The 21111-nt window shown below is 40.9% G+C and overlaps 1 protein-coding gene across 5 annotated transcripts in view; it reads left to right on the forward strand.

The window, feature by feature from the left end:
• NDEL1 (nudE neurodevelopment protein 1 like 1) overlaps nucleotides 1-21111 on the forward strand; it is a 56429-nt gene that overhangs the window by 19176 nt on the left and 16142 nt on the right. For 2 of the 5 annotated variants that reach the window (XM_018064628.1, XM_018064627.1), the window contains exons 1-6: nucleotides 1064-1082; nucleotides 12249-12346; nucleotides 13450-13603; nucleotides 14484-14632; nucleotides 16558-16694; nucleotides 20015-20188. In XM_018064628.1, coding sequence (XP_017920117.1) covers nucleotides 12261-12346; nucleotides 13450-13603; nucleotides 14484-14632; nucleotides 16558-16694; nucleotides 20015-20188 — 700 coding nt within the window. In that variant the 5' untranslated portion in view covers nucleotides 1064-1082; nucleotides 12249-12260. Of the gene's footprint in view, nucleotides 1-1063; nucleotides 1083-4744; nucleotides 4939-12248; nucleotides 12347-13449; nucleotides 13604-14483; nucleotides 14633-16557; nucleotides 16695-20014; nucleotides 20189-21111 lie in introns of those variants that run through there. The other 3 variants (XM_018064632.1, XM_018064630.1, XM_018064631.1) reach the window with 2 other exon arrangements.

The raw sequence follows: 21111 nt of genomic DNA on the forward strand, positions 1-21111 counted from the left end.
AAATAAACTGTAGGGTGGAAGCTTTACACCTGTGGAATCAACACGTACATGTTTACAGGAGAGAATAACATCAGATTGGGCTAACTAGGGAGTCAAGAGGGGAAGGACTTTTGTTTTTTTGGCTGCACCACATGGCTTATGGGATCTTAGTTCTCCGAACCAGGGATCAAACTTGTGCCCACAGCAGGGGAAGAGTGGAGTCTTAACCACTGGACCACCAGGCAATTCCTAATTGCTCAATTTTTATCAGGGGAGTTTTTAAAATTGAGAGTTCTAAATTATAAAAGTGCTCTGATGAAAGAAAAAAATGGAGAAAGCAGAAGAGAGCAATGAAAATAACTTATACACTGCAAGTTTTTATTCTTCAACAAATGCTAAGAGCCTTCCACATGCCAGGTGCTGTCTTAAATGCCATCCTAAATATAAAATATTGAAAAACTCTGACTCCTTTTTTCTTCCTCAGCACTTATCACTGCCTGACATGCTAATGTTTTTTAATTTTTGGTTTCCATTCTTTCTCTTCCCTAAGCTTGTTTTGTTGCCTGCTGTATCTCTAGGGCCTAGAAGTGTCAGGCACTCAATTATATTCATTTAATGGTTGAATTAATGATCTTTTATTCCTGGTAACTTTGACTCATTGGTTTACTGGTCATGGGAATTTGGCTGAATTGCCTGATGACAATCAGCTCAGGTTGCTGGTAAGAAACACTCCATTTTTCTCCCTAGTCCTGTCATTCCATTAGAATGGTTTGGAAGTAGGCAAAACTGGTGCCACCTTGTCTGTGCAAAGGTGTATGAGCAGATACTGCTTTTGTCTGGGGATAGTCACACTGTTTATGTAGGTGTGATGTTAACAGCCCTTGGCGTTGCCAGGTGTTAACCCAATTAGCAATTAACAGTGTTATGCCAGGCTGTTCCGTGGAGGCGGCTGTCACTCTGGGGTATGGGTAGGGACCATGAAGGGGCTGGGGTGGGGGACAGGGCTGACAGTGAAGACCAGCTCTCAGAGGAGTGTAGGCTCTGAAGCCAGGAAGCCCAGTAGGCTACAGACAGTTCTGGAACGGGAGGAGTCTGCTATTCAGGTAGGCTTCTGGGGAAGAAATGAGGCAGTCCCAAGAAATTCACGGGGCACAGCAGGATCTCAGGTTCCACCAACTGGGGGAAGAGACTCTGGCAACATCAGTTCGTCCCCCTGGATGAGGACAAGGGTAGCTTTCCTTCCAGCTACCAGGAACGGGGGCAGCACCCTGGCAGGAAGGCCTTTTGCACGCTCAACCTAAATTGTCCTCATTTTTCATACCTGCAAGAGCCCTTTTCAAGGCCCTCAGAGAGGGGACCCTACCTCCCCCAGCCCCGCCCTGGCTAGGGCAGAAGCAGGCTGCATTTTCAGACATACCACGAAAGGGAAGGAATGGCAAGGAGGTTTGGAACCTAAACCCCTAATAGCAAATTCTCAGCATACCCATGTCCTGCCTTTCTGTTGACTTAACAGCTAAATTCTGAAGGAAGCACTGATTGGGAGCCTGAGTTGCTTTGGATAATTGGTGAGCTCCGCTTGCTCAAGATGCTACCGAAGATGCAATAAAAGCAACAAAGAATTCTCTTTTCCCTTTGGCACAGGAATACCCTAGGCTGAGCTGTTGATGGCTGGCTGGGTCAAGGGTTAGGGACCCACCAGAAGTGGAAATTTTAAGAAGTTATTTAAAAAAATTTGTTTATTTGGCTGCATCAGGTCTTTTGTGGCATTCAAATTCAGTTGTGACATGTGGGATCTAGTTCCCTGACCAGGGATCAAACCCAGGCCCCCTGCATTGGGAACAGAGAGTCTTATCCACTGGACAACCAGGGAGGTCCCTAAAAAAAAATTTAATTGAAGTATAGTTGATTTACAATGTTGTATTAATTTTTGCAGTACAGAAAAGTGATTCAGTTATATATATAAAATACATAGTTTCATAGTCTTTATAAAACCATTATGGCTTATCACAGGATATTGAGTACAGTTTTCTGTTATACAATAGGACCTTGTTGTTTATCTGTTCTGTATATATATGCAGTTTGCATCTGCTAATCCCAAACTCCTGCCTCCACCTTTCCTCCCCCTTGACAACCACATCTATTCTGTACATCTGTGAGTTTCTTTCTGTTTTGCAGATAAATTCATTTGTGTCATATTTCAGACTCCAGATATAAATGATATATGTCTTACTTCATTTAGTATGATAATCTCTAGGTCCATCCATGTTGCTGCAAATGGTATTATTATTTCATTCTTTTTTATGGCTGAGTAATATTCCATTGTATGTGTGCCTGCATAGATCTATACATAGATCTCTCTCTATATATATCCAGATTATATCTAGATATCTGTCTCTACATATCTAGATATATATACCACCCCTCCTTTATCCATTCATCTATTGATAGACATTTAGGTTGTTTCCATGTCTTGACTATTGTGAACAGTGCTGTTAGGAACATAGGGGTGCATAGAAGTAGGCATTTAAAAAATTATTTTTGGGGTTTTCATTGCTACACATGGGCTTTCTCTAGCTGAAGCTAGCAGGGGCTACTCTCTAGTTGCAGTGCATGGTCTTCTTATTGCCTTGGCTTCTTTCGTGGGGCATGGCCTCTAGGGCATGAGGGCTTCAGAAGCTGCTCTGCAGCATGTAGTGCAGGGATCAGACCTGTGCCTCCTGCATTGGCAGGTGGATTCTTAACCACTGGATTACCAGGGAAGCCCTGAAGTGGGCATTTTTGAATCAAACATGGACTGGTTATTCCTTATCTTGGAAGGGGAAATTTACCATCTGGGTCCAGGCTGGGTGGGAGGGGCAGTGGCCTTGGAAGATGATGCCAACACTTTCTGCAGGGCCTGGCTTGCCATTAGGTGACTCAGTGTGTTTCCTAGGACTTCAGCCAGGGACCAGAGTTGCAGCCTTTATTTTTTCCTCTTGGGGTGGGACTGGTCTGTCTTGGCAGCAGGTCCGTAGGAAGGCCTCCCTGCTTACTCACCTCTGGGGCTCTGCTTTCCTGGCTGGGGCTGTGCTCTGGAGGATGAGATCATAGGCTTCTGTGATGTCCCAGGTCACTGGGCGTGGACTGAGACCTGTTTGGGTTTAAACCTGAGCTCCCCTCGGCCTCAGTTTTCCAACATAAAAAATGGATGTAATAATTTCAGTCTCACAAGCTGCTTGTGAGGAGATGTATGTAAAGCTTTCAGCACAGTTCTCTAGTCCAATAAATGGTAGTTATTAATAGCCCTCTTTTTTTTTTTTTGGCTGTGCCACATGGCATGTGGGATCTTAGTTCTCCAAGCAGGGACTGAACCCATGCCCCTCCAGTGGAAGGGCAGGGTCTTACTCACTGAACTGCCAGGAAGTCCCAGTAACCCCACTTCTTTCGTGGAAGTACAGTAGTGGTTAACAGTCTGGTTTCTAGAGTTAGACAATCCAGACTAGGTGGGTTTGAACCTTAAGTCCTCTTTTTATCTAGCTGAGTGACCTTGGGCAATTTCATCTTGCTGAGTCTCGATTTCCTCTTGGTAAACTGGGAGTAATAATGGTACCTATATCATGGAGTCATTGTTAAAAATTAAATTATGCAAGCCAAGCATTTAGCACAATTGCCAGTACATACAAATGGTAGAACAAAAACGAACTAGTCTTATTATTATCATGAGCTTTTTAGAATCTAGTTCAAGGTGTCAGCTTTCCCACAACCCCATTAATTATTTCTTTGATTTTCACTGACTTGGATACCTCTTAGAATCTATCTTGCGCTGTTCCTGTTTATGTCCATGCCCTCAAAAACATAACTGATCCTCTCAGGCTCACCTTGTTCTCACCTTGAAATCTGTCTTACAGATCACTGTGTCCAAAAACCTCATATACCCAATCCCAAGAGCGCTGACACCACGGAGAATTATGTTGTACATTACACAGCAAAAAGATCCAAAAATTGTTTTTTAAAACAGCTCTATTCAAGTTTTCCCTCCCTAAGCAGATACCCATCATTCTCCTTCTGAGCTGGTTCCTTTGCCCTCTCTTCCTTCTCCAAGTCTCCTGGGGGGAATATGTATAAATGAAATGGACTCCATTAGTTGGAAGTCCTAAGGGAATGAACACACACACACACACACACACACAGATACACACTTACATAAATATACGCTTAGGTATATAAAATATACAAGTGGAAATATGTGTATTTCCTTGGTGCCCTCAACGAGTTCAATCAACAAATATTTGAACGCCCACGTTGTGCCTGGCACCAAGCTATCTTCTGGGAGACAAAAGGAATGAGGTTCTGATTCTCATGGAACTTACGTTTTTCTGGAGGAAGACAAGAAGTAGTATAAAATTTCACCTAGCGGGACTGCTGTAAAAACAACACAGGTCTTTGTCAGAGTGATGGGGACTAGGATACGCCTGGTATTCTATGGGTGGTGGAGGTGACTCGGAGGTGAAATCTTATTATACATGGAAACACTGAAACAGTAACTTGCGGGACTCGGTTGGTGGCTGAAGATGGGGAGGCAGGTTGTCACCCACGGTGATGCCACTTTCCCGAACTCAGAGCCTTTTCGGGATACCGCGAAGGTCGCAAACTCACCTGCACTGACGGCCGCCGCCTGCTTGACGTCAGCCCGTCGGGCCTGGCCCGACCCCCTGTGACGCCATTCTCCCGACAGCCCCGCCCAGGCCGCCCCCACGCTCGCGCGCATGCTCAGAACCCCGCCCCCGTGCGTCACAGAATGGCCTCGGACACCCAGGCAGCTCCTGACGTGTCGGGGAGGAGCCGGGCCCGGAGGTACGCGGAGTGGAGCTCAGGGCTGCGGAGGGGAGCGGAGCTGAACGGCTGGGCGGGCCTGGCCTGGCCAGCAGAGCGGAGACGTCGGTCGAGGGGCGGCGAACATGCGCTTTTGACACATTGGAGGTGAGTCTGCGGTGCGGGGCCGCTCCGGAGGGCGCCGGGCCGAGCCGGCTACGCCTTAGGCCTGTCCCCGGGGAGCCTGCCAGCCCGGAGGCTGTGTCCGAGGCTGGGCCAGGCCTGGGTTCCGGGCGGCCAGTCCAGGGGTAACTGTTCCAACCGCTCTAACTGCCCCTTCCACGCCCTGGTCCGAGGTGTGGCCCACCGGGGGCGCCTGGAAGGAAGCGAGCCGGGCGGTCTCGGGAGGATGTGTCCGCATCCGGGGGAGGGGTGAGGGGTGGCGGGGACGGAGGCCGGGACGTGGCACCGTGGGCCCCGGCGCTGGTGGCGCAAGGAGCGGCTCCGTTGAAGGTGGCAGCGGCGAGCCCAGTCCGCCCCCCTCCCCCATCACTTCAGCTGGGAAGGTGGTTCGGAGCCGGGTTGGATTTTGAACTCTCGTCGCGCCTCTCCCGCGGGGGGCGAGGGCGGAAGCTGCCCACCTTGGGCTCCGGTGGCATTCTGACTGTCCGCCTTTAACTGCGGACACTTTCTGGAGTTCAGAAAAGTGTCACCAAACGGGTTCGGACTGCTTGTGCTCACCTCTTTTTTTTTTTTTTTTTACCCCGTGTTGGTAAGCAACAAAGTAATCTTAAGTTTGCTGAGGAATTGAGGATTCTTTCAGTGCTGATAATTTCATTACGATTCTGTAGCGCCTTCACGGAACACTCTTGCTCTCTCCTTTTTTAACCTCGTCGCCTGGTTTTGGTGGTTGTGCCTGGTTCTCATATCGCCATTTGACGGATGGGGGAATTGAGAACAGGTGGGGTGATTTCTACTGTGGACTCTCTCAACTGTGAGGGGCTTCACGTGGTTCAGGATTTACGATTCCTGGCTTGGAGTTCTGGTTTCTTTTAGTGGGATTTTTCTGCCTTTCTCAGGTAGAAAGCAAAGTAGAAAATCTAGCTTGTTAAAAATATACCAGAAGCTAGTAGATTTATTGAAATATTTTTGAGCAGACCCACCTAGGATAAGAACTGCTTCTCAGTTATAAGATAAATTCTACGCTGGAACTTGTTCATGGTTGCTGGCTAATTATTTTGTCGGATGAGTTGTGTTGCTTTTTATCGGTTTATGAAATAGGGCACTGGCTTTGCTAAATCATGAAGTTGGTGAAGTGAAAAACAGCATTAAGTCATGTGTTGAAGAGAATCAAGGGGAACTAAGATAGCTCTTCTGAATCTTTGTTAAAGTTTAAAAGATCAGAAGGAACAGCAACAACAACAAAAAACCTTTGGCTAGTCCTAGTTGCAAGTTGACCTGGCCCAGATAGAAATCTTAGGAAGCATTTGTTTTTTAGTTTTGTTTTGGCTTTTTAAATTAAATTGAAATTGGATGAGGAACACTTAAGTAGAAACCTCAGTAAAATCTTAAGAGCTTGCTTTCATGACATCGCGGAAGCTTATTTTTGTTTGCATCTTAAGTCATGCTGGGATAAATTTGGTCACTGAAGCTTAAAATTACTTCTGACTTAAGTTTCTGACCACTTCATGAGGTAGAAAAAGAAGTTTGATAGTCAGGACCAAAAGGAGGACCATATTTATGACTGACTGAAGAGTTTAAAATTCTGTAATTGTCGCCTTTGGGAGTAGAAGAATTTTGGTAAAAAAGTATTGATTATCTGCGGTAAGTTCCAGAATAACTCTTCCAGTCTCACTAGTTGATTCTATAACTATTAACAAGGAGGCAAAATCATATGAAATGGATTTTCTTAGCATTGTGCAAAGTATAGTTTCTTTGTAAAGATAGCATTTAAGACAGGCAGTTTTATGCACAGTTGCTAGGTATCTGAAGGTCACACACAGTGTGATAACGCCCCATGTAAAAGTTGTCATTATTTTGGGATTCACACTCCATCCCCGTGAGACAGGATATTGAGGGAAGATTTGTGTAGTGGGGAAGAGTATGTAGTTATCTACCTTCATTTCAGCTTCAGGAGATTACAGATGTGTCATTAAAGCATTTTTTTGGTAGCAGTGTAGTTTTCTGTATTGGCTAATTTTCTGTGGCCTAATATCTCCAGTTACACAGTTTCAAATAACACATCTTCCTGCTCTAACTCGAAGCAAAATGAACAGATTGTCTTTATGCCCCCGAGAAGGCCTTTTGAATGTCTGTAGTGGTGGCAAATTTTTATTTGTGAAAAACCCAATTTTTGGAAAGGATAAGTCTAATGAATAAAATTAGAGTGATAAAGCTGGGTAATACCAGTTAGGAAGCAGTAGAAATGAGATGTGACCACAAAGAAAGGGTTTTCTGTTTATTTTTTAATCTGGCTCTTCATGGCTATTCCAAAAGAGATTTTAGAGATGTTTTCAGTAATGGTGGTGTAACTGAAATATGCACAGAACTTCCGGAGGTGATTAATTTTAAGGAATCATTTATTTTAAATTCTGAAGCATTGTGGTTATACTTCACAGGCCTGCAACTGAATGACCAGTTTTTAAGAATAATTTAATGAAATTTATGCTGTGTTTACTGTGTACCATACTCTGTACCTAGTACTTGCAAATATTAACTCCCTTAATCTTCCTTACAACCCTATTTTAATCATTATCCCCATTTTACAGGTGAGGGAATGGGTCACTGAGTGGTTAACTTGCTCAAGGTCATGAGTAGAGGACATTGATTGAAATCCCGGCAGTTTGGCTCCACAGTCTGGTCTCCTAACTGCAAGTCCAGTTAAGAGCCCAGACTGAGCTACTCCTACCACCTGTTACCCTATTAAGTGTTTTTAATTGGCTTGTTCTGGAAAAGCTGGTCCTTTAGTAAAAGGCTTCTGGCATAGATTGTTTGAGGGACCAATAAGCGAGTTCTAAAAGTAGCTTGTTAATTAGAAAAAAATGTAGTCAACATTCAGTTCACATAAGATTGAGAAAAAAAAAAAAGCAGAAGCCTGTGTAAAATAAAAACACATTAAAATAATTTTGCTAGAGTCATTTGACTTTGAGCTAAGTAGTTAGACAAGGAGGGTATGAGAAATAGAACCAGATGCTCAAGAAATTTTACAGGAAGGGCTGTTTAAAACCTTAGTTGCCAGGGGACACTGATGGAAAAATTGGTAGTTGTATTAACATGGCCCTATTTGAGAACCAGAAAACCAGGGACAAATGGATACCTTATAGTTCCAAATAGGAAAAGGAGTACGTCAAGGCTGTATATTGTCACCCTGCTTATTTAACTTCAATGCAGAGTACATCATGAGAAACGCTGGACTGGGAGAAACACAAGCTGGAATCAAGATTTCTGGGAGAAATATCAATAACCTCAGATATGCAGATGACACCACCCTTATGGCAGAAAGTGAAGAGGAGCTAAAAAGCCTCTTGATGAAAGTGAAAGAGGAGAGTGAAAAAGTTGGCTTAAAGCTCAACATTCAGAAAATGAAGATCATGGCATCCGGTCCCATCACCTCATGGCAAATAGATGGGGAAACAGTGTCAGACTTTATTTTTGGGGGCTCCAAAATCACTGCAGATGGTGACTGCAGCCATGAAATTAAAAGACGCTTACTCCTTGGAAGAAAAGTTATGACCAACCTAGATAGTATGTTCAAAAGCAGAGACATTACTTTGCCAATAAAGGTCCATCTAGTCAAGGCTATGGTTTTTCCTGTGGTCATGTATGGATGTGAGAGTTGGACTGTGATGAAGGCTGAGCGCCGAAGAATTGCTGCCTTTGAACTGTGGTGTTGGAGAAGACTCTTGAGAGTCCCTTGGACTGCAAGGAGATCCAACCAGTCCATTCTGAAGGAGATTAACCCTGGGATTTCTTTGGAAGGAATGATGCTGAAGCTGAAACTCCAGCACTTTGGCCACCTCATTCGAAGAGTTGACTCATTGGAAAAGACTCTGATGCTGGGAGGGATTGGGGGCAGGAGGAGAAGGGGACGACAGAGGATGAGATGGCTGGATGGCATCACTGACTCGATGGACGTGAGTCTGAGTGAACTCTGGGAGATGGTGATGAACAGGGAGCCCTGGCGCGCTGCGATTCATGGGGTCGCAAAGAGTTGGACACGACTGAGTGATTGAACTGAACTGAACTGACTGATAGTATACCCACAGTTGTAAACAGTGAGATTGCTCAGGGAACCATTCTTAACAGTCTTCAGAATAGTAACTGCTATAGGTCTTCTGATACTGTATGAATGGGTCAACAACTAAAAGCCTCATACAGAAAAGTCTGAAACTGGGCATGTGAATGATAACATTTGTAGATAAAAACAACTCTAACCGTATTTGTAGAAAGGTTGGCTCCACATTCAAATACATTCAAGTAAATACTAGATGGGCTTCCCTGGTGGCTGAAATGGTAAAGAGTCTGCCTGCAATGCAGGAGATCCGGGTTCGATCCCTGGGTGGGGATGATCCCTTGGAGAAGGGCATGGCAACCCACTCCAGTATTCTTGCCTGGAAAATCCCATGGATGGAGGAGCCTCATGGGCCCCAATTCATGGGGTTGAAAAGAGTCAAGATACAGCTGAGCTACTGACACACTCAAATGTTAGATGCCAAGGAAGGCATCTAGTAGTCCTTAGGGACTTCCATAAGGACGCTTCCACATGGTCACCAGAATCAAATGCTGCATGCTAACAGAGGGAATGCTGGAAACTTTAAAGTATCCTAGCCGTGAATAAAATGTTGATATGCCAAAGTAGCATCAGTTCCTCACCTTCAGAAAGGCATATATGTAACCCAGAGAAAGTCCAAAGCATGACAACAAAAATATTTAAGGGACTGAGATGGCTATCAAGTGAACATAAAGCTAAGAAGACATCTGGGCTGCGTGACTCTGGGCGCAATGGACTAGGCTTCATCTTGGGTGGTTTCTTCTTTGCAGTCCTGGGTTGGAGCCACTGTTTCTTGCACCCTGTGCTGTCCAGTTCTTGAATTTCTCTCTTCTTTTGTAGCTCTCTAACCCTCCTGAGGTGTTTTATGAGAAAAAAGTAGTTCTCTCCTTTCCTGAATTATGTTTCCTCTAGGTGCCATAGGTCCTTGGATTTTCTTACTTATGCTACTGTCTTTTCTCATTTGTTTGGTGGTTCTTGGTTGTCCATATATATTTAAGAATTTAGGGCTGGGGGACTTCCCTGTTGGTCCAGTGGCTAATACTCTGCACTCCCAGTGCAGCGAGCCCAGAAATTTCGATCCCTGGGTTGGGAACCGAATCTCACATGCTGCAACTAAGATTGAAGATCCTGCAGGCTGCAGTTTAGACCCAAACGAAGATTTAAAAAAAAAGAATTAAGGGCTAGACAGTGATTATTTTAGGTAGCTAGTGTGCAGGGTGTCTCTAAGGCTCTTCCCAGTAAGCTCCATCAGCTCCCTATTCTGTGATGTGGAGCTTATATTGAGCTTTATAAGTGGCTGTGAATGCGGCTTGGCATGCCTCAGACTGATAATTTTGTCTAGCTGAGAATGGTAGGTTTTATAATCCTGGTATAATACATGGTGGTGTTTTGTGAGGTAGAAATAAACTACCCTCACATTTCTGAAATAGGAATTTCAATATTAATAAAGGAAAGCAGTACTTTGGGAGCAAAGAGGGAATAATTTAAAAAGATTGTAAGTCAGATTCAGATATTGAATTTCTACTGTGTTTCATGTTTCTTGTAATGCAGAAGGGATTTATAAGTAAAACACAGGTCCTGCCTTCTCAGAAACTCTTTGCGACCCCATGGACTGCAGCACGCCAGGCTTCCCTGTCCTTCACCGTCTCCCAGAGTTTGCTCGAACTCATGTCCATTGAATCGGAGATGCCATCCAACCATCTCATTGTCTGTTGCCTCTTTCTCCTGCCCTCACTCCTTCCCAGCATCAGCGTCTTTTATTTAAGTTAATTGGAAGACTGACCAACATGCCAAAAGTAGTAATGGACATTGTGGTCGGGAAAGACTTAACTAAAACCAGTTTGAAAAAACTGCAGTAAGCTGCAAAGGCATTACACTGAATGTATATAGTTACATTTTAATTTTATTCAACTAAAAGCCATTCTTCTCTTTTGTATACCTCCTCAAGTTGAAGTTGTATATGTGCTCTTGTCTGTGTCTCTTCTAAACATTCATGAGTAGTGGGTTGTGCTGGGTGAATTCTACATTCTCTACAACTCCCAAGTTGTATTAATTTACTTTTAAAGCTGGCCTTCAATTCTCACTACCCATTTTGGATTAGGTTGAATCAATTTTGGTTTAATTTAATAAATATTATTGAGTATCAGCTATAGTATAGGCAGTGTGCTGGAGTTGAAATCAGTAAGAATAATACACAGCCTAACAGGGGACACAGTTATAAGCAAATGTATTACTATGTGTTAAGTGTATTCATGTAATCTTATGCGTAGAGGTAGCCAAGACGCTGGGAGATTTTGGTGCTGTATTGGTGAGGACAGGAAATGCTTTCTGGAAAAGATGACAGCTGGCTTTTAAAGGATAAATAGGAGCTTTCCAAATGCACAAGGAAGGAGAGCCATTCCAGGTAGGAAAAATATCCAGACCGAAGCAGAATGGTGCATTAGGACAGTTTTGAACAGTATTGCTGGAATATAAAGTAGAGGAAGTAAGACTGAATCACTTTGGTGTGAATCTGGGATAAGCCTAGTGTCTTTGGTATTCTATTTGGCCTGACAATCAATGGGGAATTTTAGGTAGTCAGTCCAAATACAGGGTTAATAACTAAGCAAATACTTTTTCACCCACTCTGAATGCGTTGGAAGAAGAACCGAGATGAAATAACATTGAAATTTTAGGATTAGTGGACTTTAATGGAGGAAGCTTGGGACTTAACTTTTAGAAATGTAATGATTTAAATTATTGGGAATGTGCTTGATCTCCTGGCAGGGTCACCTGGCATAAAATGTTTCAAGCAGGTGTTTTGAAGCAGTTGTATCAATACAACAGAGAAGGACATGCAGGGTAATAGCGGCTTTGGTAATAAACTTGTTTTCTGTCACCTGATTCCCAGAAGATCAGTTAGCGGTAAACCAGCTGCAGGCGGATCTGTGGGGCCAACCCCAAAACCTAGTGCTGTCACCAAAAGTGCTTTACCTGGCTTCCGTGACCTTGTTCATCTCCTCTCCTGAGCCTGTCCATGATGTTGGTGGTCCCTGCAAGTGGGGCAGCCAAGTGATGTATGTGACTGAGTTTATAGAGTGTTAACCCCTCAGAGTCTTTCATGTTTGACTCCCTCCAGAATGCTGCAGATTGAGTTGTTGTCCCAGGTTTTATCTTTTTACTAAGATTCCTATGTTCTCAACTTATTTTCCTCTTTAACATTTCTCAGGCTTTCTTGATCATGGATGGTGAAGATATACCAGATTTTTCAAGTTTAAAGGAGGAAACTGCTTATTGGAAGGAACTTTCCTTGAAGTATAAACAAAGGTAATGCCAGAAAGCATCCTAGAAATAGAAGAGGAATTTGGAATACATAATCTCTAACTTTTTGCTCTTTTTTCTTTTGTTTTAACAAAGCTAAATTTAGAGTTTCCAGTATAGGATTGGGATTCTAGAAACAATCATAACAAAATAACATTGCTTGTATTTAAGATAAAGTGCCATAAAACCTTACATTACTTGAATTATTAAAATAGTAAGAAAACACTGTCATTTATGATTTCTTCTGGTAGCTTACCTCCTTTTAGAAAGCTTATTGCTCTTGGCTATCTTTGGCTTGCTGGGTGTACACTGATTCTACCTCATGTTTTTGGTCTTTTGGAGATTCTAATAAGCTGTCTGGGACTCCATAGGGCAGACTCTTTGGGCAGGTGTTATCAGTGTCTGGAGCCAGCAAAGCTTTGAGGGAGGGACAGGAGTTTCGGGGGTATATGGAGTATTTTAGAAAATCTCAATTATTTCAGTTACTTGAGAGAACTTTTAGGTAATCTTTTAAGTAATAAAGCTTAAATTTCTTTTTAAAATGAAATCTTTTTAAAGTATATATACATCTTCCTACTTTGGTTAGCAGTTTACTAAGACTTATTAAACCTTTTATTGCTATTTCATTATTGCTGAAGCCAGTTACTGTATCATGCTAGTTATATGGAAGGTGTGTCTATGGCAAGACTTCATAGTCCTTTTTTTGTGCCATAGATACCTTTTTAGGCTGGGAAAATCTACGGAACCCTTCTCAGAATAACATTTTTAATGCATAAAATTAAATAGAATTACAGAGGAAACCAGTTGTATTGGAAAAAACACATCTAAATGTTAAAACTGATTTGTGGATAGTCATATGTGCTTCTTTGTCAATATGTTAAATAATAAAGGGGTGAGTGTATAAAACGTGAATCCTTTTATGGCTTATAACTTATTTCATTGAACCCTGAATGTATAGAGTAAGAGATGCAAAATAGATTGCCTTTATTGTTTAGTATATTTTATGGTAGCATAACAGGTGAAAATTTTTGAATTGATATATAATCATCTTCAGGACGATCCTTACAGTTTCTACTATAACTGATCTTTCCCACTTTGTTTCTGACTAGCTTCCAGGAAGCTCGGGATGAGCTAGTTGAATTCCAGGAAGGAAGCAGAGAATTAGAGGCAGAGTTGGAGGCACAATTAGTACAGGCTGAACAGAGAAATAGAGACTTGCAAGCTGATAACCAAAGACTGAAGTATGAAGTAGAAGCATTGAAGGTAATTGTGGCAGTATAAGCTGGTGTCTTTTTGGCTGGGTTTTGTTAAAGTGAGAAATAAATTCTTATAGGTGGAGCTTAAGAGCAGCAGGCAACATAAACATGTAAAAAGGCCTAAAGTGAATTTTTGACATAAACTGTTTGTTTTTATGGAACCAAGGCAAAGGTGTTTTAGAGTTCAGAAATTCACTTCAAAACTCTGTAGCTGTCAATTCTTTTAGCTATAATGTTTCTAGCTCTATAATATTATGTTGTAGTTCTATATTGTCAAAAACTGCCTGGAAGAAAAAGGCTGTCTGATTGTTATGATAGAGTGCTCATTCTGTAGTACTTTAAAATTATCTTTGTATGACATATATTTATTTCATTATCGTTTATGGTCACTTTAGTTTTGGAGTTTAATTTTTAAAAATTCCCTTCTAACAAGGAATTTTCAGGAGTAGAAGGGTTAACCTCTCTTGCTGTTGTTCATCACATGCCTGAGCGGTGTTCCTGTGTCTGGGTAGGGGGTAGGTTTAGAGCAGGCAAGGTGTAAGAAATTTGAACTCTGTCACTCAGCTGCTTTGTGTTTACCCTGGGCTGCATTCAGCCTGAGAACCCAGAGGTTATTAAGGCAACAATTTTACTATTTTGCCTCTTTTCAGAGAGATCATTATTAGATTTCTTTAAGAGAAGTGATTGACTAATATTATATGAATTAAAGCACTGGGAATGAATGTGTCATTTTACCATTGTAAAAGGGAGAAAAGAGTACTATCAGATTGTGGGTGAATTTTTTGGATCCTTCTGCAACCTGCCCCTTATTTGGGTTACTTGCTTTATTAAAGAAAACTATATGCTAATGACGCGTTCTTTCCTTCCTATAATACCCACTCCTTCAGGAGAAGCTAGAACATCAATATGCACAGAGCTACAAGCAGGTCTCAGTATTAGAAGATGATTTAAGTCAGACTCGGGCCATTAAGGAGCAGTTACATAAGTATGTAAGAGAACTGGAACAGGCCAATGATGACCTGGAGCGAGCAAAAAGGTAAGTGAATGATGTGCATATTGTTAGAATAACTGAAGTTGGCAATCTGTGATTAAAAAGTTATTTTAGATTAAACCAGTTACCTAAATCTTAGTCCTAGAACAATTCCTTTTGGTATTTCAAGTCACCTGTAAGTCCTCACATTGAAACTTGCCCAAAATCCTTATCTCCCTAGATAATGCCCTTCGAAGCTTTGCTTTCCCTTTTTCCTCCTTTCATGTACCATTGTGGATCCTGTTGGTTTTTCTTTAAAAGGACTCATTCATTCCTCCGTCTTCCCTCTGTGTTCTCAATATTATGACACTTTTTGAAGGTCCTCATGTTGTATACCTGAATCCTGCAGTTATTTCCTAACTGATCTGTCCTTAAGTTTTCACTCCTTTTCTCTTCTGTTTTAATACTTACCAATGAATTTTCTTGAAATAATGCTTCTATTACGATTTTGCTGAACAGCCTATAGGAACCTGCCATTACTTTGCCAAGATTTCATATATCTATCATTGTTTCTTAACCATCCCAAATGTAATTTGTATTACTTTACAGTCATTGTCTGAGATTTCTTTCCTTAATATTTGAGTAACTCTGAAATGCTTGGCATGATGCTAGAGTTGAGGATACAAAGATAAGCTTGCCACTGCCCTTGGGCATGATAGATATGGACAGTCCATGTGATAGCACTGGTATTAATACAAAGAATGTACAAGCTGCTCCAGGGAATAGAGAAAGGAGCCACTCAACTACCCTTAGTAACTGGGGAAGCTGGGTCTGCAAGAAGTAGATGTTAACTGATGAAGAGAGAGATTCAAAGGCAGAGAGGCAGGAAAAGAGCACGAGGTGTTTAAATATTTTACTTCAGTTGAAGTGCATAAAGACAGTTTGGCTGAACAAGATAAGACTGGAAGGTGTTTGGGGCCAGGTTGCGGAGAACCTTGTGCTTGGCTATGTTTGAAAGTCATTCTGTAAGCAAAGGGGCACTCTCAAGAGTTTTTTAAACAAAGGAGTGTTATCAGATTGCGATTTGAAAAATATTACTGAGAAATTAGAAGTAGGGAGGAGAAGATGGGAAGACCATTTTGGAGTAACCCAGATGATTTGATTTGTTCGTGGCTCAGTTGTGTCTGACTTTGTGACCCCATGGACTGTAGCCCGCAAGGCTCCTCTGTCCATGGGACTCTCCAGGCAAGAATACTGAAATGGGTAGCCGTTCCCTTCTCCGATGATCTTCCCAACCCAGGGATCGAACCTGGGTCTTCTGCGTTACAGGCAAATTCTTTACTGTCTGAGCCACCAGGAATGGGTGAAGAATTAAGCCTGGGGTAAAAGATTGGAGCTGAGAGACAGTTGACAGGACTTGGGAAAATTGGACATGGCATTGAGTTCTAACTTGAGGTTAGGAAATTTTAATTCTGTAGCCAGTTAGCACATAGTGGATGGAGGGCACATAGTAGGTACCTGTCAGTGTTTGCTGAATAAATGAGAAATGCAGGAAGAAGAAAAGTGTTGATAGGAAGAAAGTATGTGGATGGGGACCTGGGACTGTGTTTTAAACAAATTCTTAGTACATTTTTACATATTCTTACATAGTCTGAAATCGCTGAACAGTTTTCTTCCTGAAAATGTGTAAACTTCATTGAAACATGTTTAAAATCCAGTGGGGAGATAGAACCTGTATAATAAGTAGCCTGTCTTTAAGAAACTTGAAGGACTTTAGATAGGAATATAAAAGAAAAGAATATATTGAATGGCCAAATGATAATAGAGACAGTAAATGCACCAGAGGTCAGAAGGGGTGAGATCATTTTCTTTCAGCTGGGCCAGGCTTTCTAGGTCAGGAAGTAGCACGAGATAAACTGACTGTTTCCTTTTGTAGTAGCTAGTTGCACATTATTTGTTTAATTCTTGGACTCTAATTTTTTTTTTTTTAGGGCAACAATAGTTTCACTGGAAGACTTTGAACAAAGGCTAAATCAAGCCATTGAACGAAATGCATTTTTAGAAAGTGAACTTGATGAAAAGGAATCTTTGTTGGTCTCTGTGCAGAGGTTAAAGGATGAAGCAAGAGGTAAAATTTATAACTTAAAAAATATTTATCACTTACTGTCCCTAAGCCAGAGTGCTAAGCTTGCTTCAGGATCAACTTTTTAAAGCTGTTCATTTGTATGCTTTGGTCAGACACTATGCCATGTACTTTTAGTCTGTTGACTTAATAGCTGTATCATCAACTGTAGGAGGTAGGTATTATTATACCCATTTTATAGGTTAGAAAACCGAGGCACAGTAAGTTTGGGTTTTGTCCAAGGTCTTCTAGCTTGTCAGTTGGGATTCAGACCTGGTCTGTTTGCCAAGGTCTTAGTCATCACCACTGTGCAGATACTGCTTGCTTTATTTGGATTTTTTCCTTTTCCTTGTACCTAAATAATTTTGTGTTAGGCACATAATAGCATTATATATCGGAGAAGGCAATGGCACCCCACTCCAGTACTCTTGCCTGGAAAATCCCATGGATGGAGGAGCCTGGTAGGCTGCAGTCCATGGGGTTGCTAAGAGTCGGACACGACTGAGCGACTTCACTTTCACGCATTGGAGAAGGAAGTGGCAACCCACTCCAGCATTCTTGCCTGGAGAATCCCAGGGACGGGGGAGCCTGGTGGGCTGCCGTCTGTGGGGTCACATAGAGTCGGACATGACTGAAGCGACTTAGCAGTAGCAGCATTATATATGTGTGCATATTGCAGTATCAGTTCAGTTCAGCTCAGTTGTGTCCACCTCCTCGCAACACCATGGATTGCAGCACTCCAGGCTTCCCTGTCCATCACCAACTCCTGTAGCTTACTCAGACTCATGTCCACTGAGTTGGTGATGCCATCCAACCATCTCAACTTCTGTCATCCCGTTCTCCCGCCTTCAATCTTTCCCAGCATTAGGGTCTTTTCCAGTGAGTCAGTTCTTTGCATCAGGTGGCCAAAGTATTGGAGCTAACCTTCCAATGAATATTCAGGACTGATTTCCTGTAGGATGGACTGGTTGGATCTCCTTGCTGTCCAAAGGACTCTCAAGAGTCTTCTCTAACACCACAGTTCAGAAGCATCAATTCTTCGGTGTATATTGCAGTATATGTGTGTATAATACATATAGTGAATATATACTTTCTTTTAAAATTTTCCTTCCCTCCCTCTTTTTTTCTTTTATGCATGTTAGAATACAGAGCATTGTAAAGAAGAAACTAGAAGTCACTGTTAATCTCTTTACCTTGAGAGAATTCACCAAAGTTTGGTGTCTTTCCAGTCTTCTTATAACTATACATAAGCATACCTGTTTGTTTTCTTCCTTTATATAATTGAACCATGTTTTTTTTTTTCACTCCTTAATAGGTCCTTTGTTATTGGAAGTTACATTTTTGCTATACATAGTGCTGTAAATAGAGTCCTTGTACATACTATTTGGGGGTATCTTTGATTTTCTTAGACTAGATTCTTAGAAATAGCAAAGAATATAAGTGTCTTTAATGGTTGTAACAGATGCTCCTAAATTACTTTTTAGGTACCTTTACTTTGGTAGTGATTGAGAGGCCTCTCAGTCGTCCTCACACTGTTCACTAGTATTGTGAATACTGTTTTCTAGTATTGTAAATTTAAAAATTGTTTGAAAATCGATATTACATTGTTTTTATTTATTTTTAAATTAAAAAAAAATTTTTGGTTGTGCTGTCCCGAGCCCTTGATGGTGAAAGTGAGGAGTCCTAACAACTGGACTGCCAGGGAATTCCCAATACCACATTGTTTGATTTGTTTTTTTTAAGTTTTTAAAATTTTATTTATTGTTTTAAACTTTTTATTTTGTACTGAGGTTTAGCTGAATAACAATGTGACAGTTTCAGATGAACAGCAAAGGGACTCAGCCATATAATACATATATCCATTCTCCCCCAAACCCGCCTCCCATCCAGGCTGTCACATAACACTGAGCAAAGTTCCATGTACTCTACAATAGGTTATTGTTGATTATCCTTTTAAAATATAGCAGTGTGTACATGTCCATCTCAAACTTCTTGTCTAATATCACCTTGCTTTTAATTTGTAGTTTTTTGGTTGGTACTTGTGAAAACTTTTCATCTGTTTATTGGGTCTTTTAAAAATTGTTTTTTCAGGAATTCTCTTGCAGTCCAGTGGTTAGGACTCAGGTCTTACTGCTAGGGGGCTAGGTTTGATCCCAGGTCAGGGAACTAAGATCCCGCAAACTGTGTAGCCAATAAAAATTTTTTTAATGACTTCCTTTTTTGGGGGGCTTTATTCATTTAAAGAACTTCTCATAATTTATATAATGTATAAAATATTAACTTTATCCTATTCTAAAATTTACAATTGTTCTTAAAAGTAACATAAAATTTATCATCTTAATGATTTTTAAGGGTACAAGTCAGTAATGTTAACTATATTCACATTGTTTTGTAGACCTCTAGAATTTTTTCATCTTGTAGTATTGAAACTCTTTGCCTATTGGACAACAAATCCCCATTTCTCCCTTCCTGAGCCCTGACAACTGCAATTCTACTTTCTGTTGTTATGTGCGACTACGGTAGTCCCCCCTTATCCATGGTTTTGCTTTCCACGGTTTCAATAACCCATGGTCAGCTGCAGTCTGCAAATATTAAGTGGAAAATTCCAGAAATAAGCGGTTCATTAACTTTTAAATTGTGCACCATTCTGAGTAACAGGGTGACATTTTTTGCTGTCTCGTTCAGTGAATCATCTGCTGGGGGTCTTGGAACATACTCTCCTCAGATAAGGGAGAACTGCTACATTTTAGATGCCTTATATATGTGGAATCATACAGTTAGCAAGTATTCTTGCTATTGATCAGTTGCATTACAGGAAAAGAGAACATTAATTTTGGGTTAAAAATTAAATATTTGAAAACCAGAAAGCAGTTTGCAACTATTTTGACTGCTTCCTTTCTAAAACAAAATATTTCATAGGAAAATGGGTAAAAGAATGTTAACCCATTAAAAATGACAAAATTGCTCTTCATGGATCTTGTAATAATCCCCAAACTACATCATCATTTCAAAATAAATGCAAATAAGTTGGTAAAGAATATTTATATTTGTGTCGTATCTGTTGACTGTGCGTTCTGCTTCAGACTCTGCCTTATTTTTGCATAAAGACAGAATAATTGTTACATTTATAGCATTTTAAAATTCTAAATGACCATTTAGACAGTAGGGTTGTCATTTTTATTCCCTTGGAAGTAAAAACTATTAAATATGAAAATCATTTTTGAGAAGTAATTTAGGAAGAATGTCTTTATGGCATCTCAGATGTAACTTTCCTTGATGTATTTGCTCCCTCTAGTGAATATTGCTACCTTTGCAACATTTTACAGATTTAAGGCAAGAACTAGCTGTTCGGGAAAGACAACAGGAAGTAACTAGAAAATCAGCTCCCAGTTCTCCAACGCTGGACTGCGAAAAGATGGATTCTGCTGTCCAAGCATCACTTTCTTTGCCAGCTACCCCTGTTGGCAAAGGAACAGAGAACAGTTTTCCTTCACCGAAAGGTTTGTAATGTCTTTTCTTTCTGAACCTATGGCTGATTATCAACTAAGAGGCTTTGCTTATGAAGCAGGGGTTTCTAAGGTTTAAGCAGTCTTTTTAGTTTAAAGGTTGGTTTAGTCTAGCTGTACGTGAAACAGAAGGAATTGTTCTCCTACACCACTCACTCATGTATAGGAAACAGTGAAGTGAGAGCTACATTTGAGGTAAGAACAGCTTAATAAATTGAAATTTAAAAAAGTTGAAGATCTTAAGGAAATTTGATTTGATTATAGCAGTAACACATGTTCATGTAGAAAAATATAAAAATATAAACAAGAGAAAAAATAAAATTCATCTGCAGTCTTAGTGCTTAAAGTCAACTATTATTAACACTGAATTTTTTTCTGTTGTGTGTCCTTTATTGTGTTTATGCCACTTTGTTACAAGTTTTGGGATCATATTTAAATGCAGTTTTATTTCTGGGCCCTGCCACTGAACATATCATGGGAGACTAGAAGCCAAAAGTACAGGGACTCATTGAGTTACCATTCAGGCTCATCTAAGTTGGCTTGGATGGGCATGTCCATTCTATGACATACCTCAGTAGCTGCCATATTCATTCATAGGTGACATACTATTGATAGCTGAATAGTGCATAAAAAATATTCCTTTTGCCATCAGTCAAGGTGTTTTTTGAAATCCAGATAAGCAAAAAAAACGATTAAGTAGCCACTAGATAGAACGTTAAGAATGGAACCCTGAAACTCTTAATTGAGATTTATTTAGTTGTTGCAGCTTGCAGATCATATTTCAGCTGCTTCACTCTCTTGTACTTTCTTCTTACCCTATTTTAAAATACAGGATTTTATCTTTCAGAATGCTATGAAGTAATTTCAGTTAGTACAGTTAGCCCTCCGTTTATCTCCATATTTGTGCTACCCAGTAC

This window comes from Capra hircus, chromosome 19 (genome assembly GCF_001704415.2).
Source record: "Capra hircus breed San Clemente chromosome 19, ASM170441v1, whole genome shotgun sequence".
Lineage (NCBI taxonomy): Eukaryota > Metazoa > Chordata > Mammalia > Artiodactyla > Bovidae > Capra > Capra hircus.